Source organism: Betta splendens, chromosome 11 (assembly GCF_900634795.4).
Source record: "Betta splendens chromosome 11, fBetSpl5.4, whole genome shotgun sequence".
Taxonomy (NCBI): Eukaryota; Metazoa; Chordata; class Actinopteri; order Anabantiformes; family Osphronemidae; genus Betta; species Betta splendens.
Window position 1 is genome coordinate 4,056,726 of NC_040891.2, and position 6,402 is coordinate 4,063,127.

At 42.6% G+C, this 6,402-nt stretch overlaps 2 protein-coding genes across 2 annotated transcripts in view; one reads left to right on the top strand and one right to left on the bottom strand.

The window, feature by feature from the left end:
• stmn1a (stathmin 1a) overlaps window positions 1-6,402 on the bottom strand; it is a 268,537-nt gene that overhangs the window by 26,024 nt on the left and 236,111 nt on the right. The gene's annotated exons all lie outside the window — the stretch shown is intronic.
• serinc2 (serine incorporator 2) lies at window positions 1,676-6,193 on the top strand. The gene is made up of 10 exons (XM_029166581.3): window positions 1,676-1,833; window positions 3,022-3,183; window positions 3,479-3,666; window positions 3,773-3,852; window positions 4,053-4,190; window positions 4,336-4,505; window positions 4,640-4,730; window positions 4,909-5,068; window positions 5,356-5,571; window positions 5,646-6,193. The coding sequence occupies exons 1-10, from the start codon at window positions 1,795-1,797 to the stop codon at window positions 5,782-5,784; spliced, it is 1,383 nt and encodes a 460-aa protein (XP_029022414.1). The 5' UTR covers window positions 1,676-1,794; the 3' UTR covers window positions 5,785-6,193.

Consider the following 6,402-nt stretch of genomic DNA (forward strand, 5'->3'; position numbering starts at 1 on the left):
TAAACTCACTGGCTGTTACTCCTCTTACTCGCTGATACTACTGCTGTTTATTTTAGTTGCATACAGTGGTTACTAGTTACTTGCAGGGTGTACTGTATTTTTTCATCCATCCATCCATCCACCATCAGAATCAGTTATACTAGTTAGATATGCAGGGGTGCTGGAGCCCATGACAGCTGTCTTTTGGCGACGGGAGGGCAACCCCCTGGACAGTGAAGCTGACTGGAGGACTCAGACCCAGACAATAATTACCGCTACAATAAAACTGACTGGTAGGATCATGGACCAGTTCTCAGTAGTCTTAGTGTTATATGAGTTATAAGAGACATGTAAACAAGTACTTTCATACAAACGTTGTGTTGTCTTAGTTTAGTTTTACTAACGGCTTCTACAATTAAATGTTTAAGTGTACAAACTAAAAACTAGATGTATTTCCACATGTTTTGGTAAATAGGAATAGGAGGAATAAAGGATTTGAAAAAGAAGGTACCACAGCACCACAACCACATGGAGCGCAGACAGGCCTAACTGGAAAAACCAGTACCACAGGTGTTATGTTTCAGTGTTTATTCAGTGCTGAAGCAGCAGCATCACAGTGAGGGAAAGGAAGAGACTGGACAGTGTCATCAAAATGTCCAGCTCTGTCCTGGTGCAGGAGGTGGGTGAGAGAAGGGTCCTGGCTAAACTCACATCCATCCTGGACCAGGACTCTCACCCACTGGAGGACTCACTGTCTGCTCTGGAGAACAGCTTCAGTAGCAGACTGATCCACCCTCGCTGTGTGAAGGAGCGATATCGTAGATCCTTCCTATCTGCTGCGATCAGACTGTACAATCAACAATGTTAACAATGTTAACTACCTTCCACACCAAAACTGATAAACCACCCACTGCATCAGTGGTAATACAGACATTCACTCCGTGCAATATTTGCACAATATTTGTGCAAAACTGTGCAATATGTAGATTATGTTTATGACTGCATACCCACTCTGATCACTGTTTAGTGTTATACTGTGCCAACTCAACCCAGTTTCACTGAATATTTATTTATTATGTATTTTTCTTCTTCTGTATCATACTGTGCTGTTGTGAGATGAAATTTCCCCATTGTGGGACTATTAACGGTTTTCTTATTCTTATTCTTATTATTAGGTTAGTTTTTGTGTTTTTTTGTTCAGTGGGAGACACGACTAGTAAAATTGTTTAAATCTAAAAACAACCTAAGAAAATTACATGTGATGTATGATTCACGTGAATTATATGGAGTAAATGTTGAAGTGTTGAAGCGCTCAAGAGTAATGACAGCACAATCGCAGATGTGTCGCGCATCAACCTCTGATTGGTCACCTGGAATGACGACACATTCAGCCAATCACAGAATAGCGCCTCCTGGAACAAAGACAAAAAAATAAAGTTAGCAGTAACGTTCTGTTTTAAGCGGAGTCACGGATGTGTTTGTCTGAATTGACGCAAACAACGCAGGAAGTTGGGTTAATTTTTTAAAATGAACCTGGTCTACGTATATAGTATTTATTAATTATTATTAATAAACTATACTAATATTAATCCAAAATAATGCGTACACAACAAAGTACAACAAAACAGGAAATTTTATGAATCATAGTGTGAGTTATGTTCACTTTAAAGCGGTGTGGGTGTTTGCAGGGTGTTGGCCTTTTATTTTGGAGGATCTTTCCGTGTATTATTTTCAAGTGACCTGACGTCACCATTATTTTCTTCCTGAACTTTTCAGGCTTTTCAAACTTTCGGCGAAATACGGATTTAAACAAACATGGGCGCGTGTTTGGCTCTGGGTTCCCTCGCCAGCTGTGTGAGTACATGTTCCCCGGTCACACTGGCGCCGCGTAGTATGTCGTTGACTTAGTATTTGTCGTTGACTTAGTATTTGTCGTATTTAGATGAAATCGCTGTTAGCAAGGTCTCGCTAATTTCGCATGTTTGGTTTCGACGTAACGTCAGGCAGGTGATACCGACGCTGACTGCAGTATTACACAGAATTTACTGCAGGGAGTCGGGGTACTTGGTTTGGTAATGCTTTAGAATGTATGCAGTGAGTAATAAGAGAAACGCTGCTAATAACCAACACCTTCTGGAAGAATTTCCGGGTTTTACTCGTGATCTGACGCTGTTCTGGCTGAAGTAGGTTAACGTTACGGGTCAGTTCTAATCTGTTCTCGATTAATATACTAGTTTTTCTCCTCTCCCGTAACTTTTCCGTTTTTGTGTTTTTCATGACTTACATTTTGTTAAAGACAAAGAGTCGTAGTGTTCGAAATAATCCCTGGCACAAGTCACTAATGGCAAGTTACTTTGTGTAGCTGGTAGATGCTTCATACCTGTCTGATAGGTTTCTGTAAATATTTTTTACATTGACATTTCAACCCCTTATTATCTACTGTTAGAGTATTTATTGTTAGATATGACCTTTAGTAATATATTAAAGTTAAAATATAAATATTTCTATAGATGCACAGATTCTCTGTAGTTTTGGGGTCGTGTGTTGTGTTCCAGACCAGTATGAAACAGTGGAAACAGCAAAAAACCCTGTTTACCTCCAAGGCTCATGTGTAAATATCCTGATGAATTCTCATGCTTAAAAAAGGCTGTCTGATCTCAGCTATAATCTCTGCTTCACTGATTCACACACAGTCTGCCTCTGAATCATGCAGGAATCCTCTGAGCCTGTTCATCGTGCTGGAAAAGCTAGAGAGAGAAAAAGAGAGAGATTTGTTGTGATGGTCGCTCTAATCGCGGGCGTGATTACTGCCACTGTACATCAGCGTTTGTCTCTGCTTTTCTGGAACTGTGCACAAGGAGGAAAGTGGTTGCCTTGACAGCAGACACAGTGCTATTTGTTTTGTTTTTTTATTTTCTTTGTCCCAGCAAGCAGCATTCAAGCCATGCATACATTACTCTGATTATCCCCACACCCCAGAGCTTCATAAAATATGAATCTGGATGAATTTCCTGCTACTTCTCTCCCTCGCTTCTTCTCCAGGCGTCATGTCTGTGCGGCTCGGCCTCCTGCCTCCTGTCATCATGCTGCCCTTCGACATACAACTCCACCGTGAGCCGCCTGGCTTTCTCCTTCCTGCTGCTGCTTGGGACTCTGGTCTCTGTCATTATGATTCTCCCAGGCATGGAGGACAACCTTAAGAAGGTACAATACACAGGCCTGGATTAGGTCCATCTTAATTACTCTTTGATACTATGAGTAATCTCATAAGTCACTACATAGTCTCATTCTGCTCATCATTTCCACTCTATGTATAAAGAGTGAAATCATTCAGATTGGTTTCGTAACGTCGTAACCCAGCAACAGGGCAGGATACTTGAATTGTGGTTTTATTTGTTTCCTGAAATGCCAGAGAACTCAGTGATTCGTAGAAAACCTATTCTAAAACATTCCATTTGACCCAAATGAATCATTGTTTCGCGTGTTTTCCCGTTGTCAGATTCCAGGTTTTTGCACAGGCGGCACCAGCATACCTGGCATAGAGAACAAGGTGAACTGCGATGTCATCGTAGGCTACAAGTCAGTGTACCGCATGTGCTTCGCCATGGCCTGCTTCTTCTTCCTTTTCTCCCTCATCATGATCCGAGTGCGCAGCAGCAAGGACCCGCGGGCATCCATCCAAAATGGGTTTGTACCTCAGCGGAGCAATGAGCGAGTGCTGCCCTCCGGGGGTCAGGCACGTGCACTGCACCGCAAAGTTTATTTGGGAATAACTCGTTTTTTTTTCCCCTAGCTTCTGGTTCTTCAAGTTCCTAGTGTTGGTTGGCATCACTGTGGGGGCTTTCTTCATCCCAGATGGCACCCTCAATACAGGTAAATTTTTTTGGACAGCAGTCCAGGATTCCAAGAGCAGTTACTGAGGTTGTTGCAATTTCACGTGCCTAGTTTGCAGGGATCTTTTCAAAAACATTGTATTAGTTTTACAGCACAGCCCATCGCTTTGCTCCATTTTATAAGGTGTGTGGTGTTTAGGGAATTTGCGTTTGACCTTGCCAATATTTGACTTTACACAGTGTGGTATTACTTCGGCATGGTGGGCTCTTTCATCTTCATCATCATGCAGCTCATCCTGCTCGTGGACTTCGCCCATTCTTGGAACCTGTCCTGGCTGGAGAAAGCGGAAAACGGAAACTCCAAATGCTGGTTTGCAGGTACTTTATAAACACAGCACATTTTCACTTTGTATCCGTGAACTCTATTCCAAATCTAGGCTTTGTTTAATTAACTGCTTTTAAAGTTGTCATCAGGTTCCATGTATGTTAAAACTTGCTCTTCGCATGCGTTTTTCCCTCACAGCTCTGTTGTCTTTCACCTTCATCCACTACGCCGTGGCTTTTGCTGCTGTCGTGCTCTTCTATGTGTTTTATACTCAGCCTAGTGACTGCACAGAGCACAAGGTCTTCATCAGCCTCAACTTAATATTCTGCATCATTGTGTCCATTGTGTCCATTCTTCCCAAAGTCCAGGTAACATAAACTTTCAGAAGATAAATGTTAATATAGATATTTATGAATTTATTATGGATTCTTTTTCATAGCCTAACATTTTATTGATAGTGAGGTGACATAGTTCTGACTTCTCCCATCTTGTGTTTCCACAGGAGGCTCAGCCAAGCTCAGGCTTGCTGCAGGCATCCCTCATCTCTATGTACACCATGTATGTCACGTGGTCAGCAATGAGCAACAACCCCAGTAAGTCCACGCAGTCAGTAAAGCACAACTGCATGCAGTGTAGTATTTAAACAATAATAAACGAAAGAGCAAAATACTTTAAATAAACTATTTACAATAATTGATTGTTAAAGAAGTGACCCAAGTCATTTATGGATTGAACTTTTGACTTTGTGTCTCTGTGTTTCTCCAATTGTAGATCGTAAGTGTAACCCCAGTCTACTGAGTCTGATCCAGCCCAGCAGTCCAACTCCTGCACCAGGACCTACTCCCACCCAAGCGCCTGGAAATGTTCAGTGGTGGGACGCACAGGGCATAGTGGGATTGATCATCTTCTTGTTCTGCACTCTTTATGCCAGGTACTTATTGTTGTTGTTGGTGGGGTTTGAATCTTTTAAAGCATAGTGTGCTCAAGGAAGATCTTTGAGAGGAGTATCCAAATGAACTCTCTGGAAGCCTAGCAAGTTCTTGGATTGAAAAGATTTTTAATAACCATCAGACGAAATGAAATGAAACTATTGGGTCGAGAAACAAGATGACTGCCAGAGGCCTATGGAAATGCAGACATGGGTGTCTATACAGTTCTATTATTGAGGTCATTGTTTAGCATGACTCAGCATGAATCTTTGTCCCCTCACCACCACAGCATCCGCTCATCAAACAACGCCCAGGTGAACAAGCTGATGCAGACCGAGGAGGGCCAGGGCCTGACCGCCAATGTGGAGGCCACCCCAGGAGAGGACGGCACCCGGCGGGCCGTGGACAACGAAGAGGACGGGGTCACCTACAGCTACTCCTTCTTCCACTTCTGCCTCTTTTTGGCCTCACTCTACATCATGATGACCCTCACCAACTGGTACCAGTAAGTAACCACACTTCCTGGAACCAGTTCTTCTCAAGCCAACTTGTCTTCTGACTCTATTCTCGGTTCACCAGGCCCGACACAGACTACCAGGTAATGCAGACCGCCATGCCGGCTGTGTGGGTGAAGATTAGCTCTAGCTGGCTCGGCCTGGCTCTGTATCTCTGGACCCTGGTGGCCCCGCTGGTGCTCCCAGACAGAGACTTCAACTAAAAGTCACAACATAACCTTCCAGCTTATGTTACCAACTCTCGGGGGGAGGTATCTATTTACGTGCTGCTTAAATGTCCTATTTTAATTACAACATAGGAAGTGGCTGTTTCTCTACTATTGCAATTTAGAGCACTACATGCCTTTTATAGGATGGGACCAAAGCAAAATCACAAATTAATGCAGGGAACCACTGTTTTCACTTTAACTACTTTCCTATGTTCAGACTTTATGATTGTTTGGGTTTTATGCTTAGTTTTGTATGTGAAGTGCCTTATTTGTACACAAAATATCCAAAAGAACCGTTTTTGATATGCATGATATGGTATTGAAGTTAATTGTTAACCAGCTTCCTGAGTAAACCTTCATTTTTCATTCTAATCAATAAAGCGGCATTCTGTTCATGTCTAAATGTGGTGTCGTTACCATGTGTGGCCTGTAGGTGGGGCTGTTGTCTGTCAAATCATCCTGTGCATGATCAGGTGGAACACACGTGTGTATGTTTTCTAAAACTTTCTTATAAGGGGTTATATTATATGCAACATCTTTTGAGTTGGCTCCCGACAGCAGTGTCCAACACGATGCCAACAAATAAGTAGGGATTCCCAAATACTTCACCGC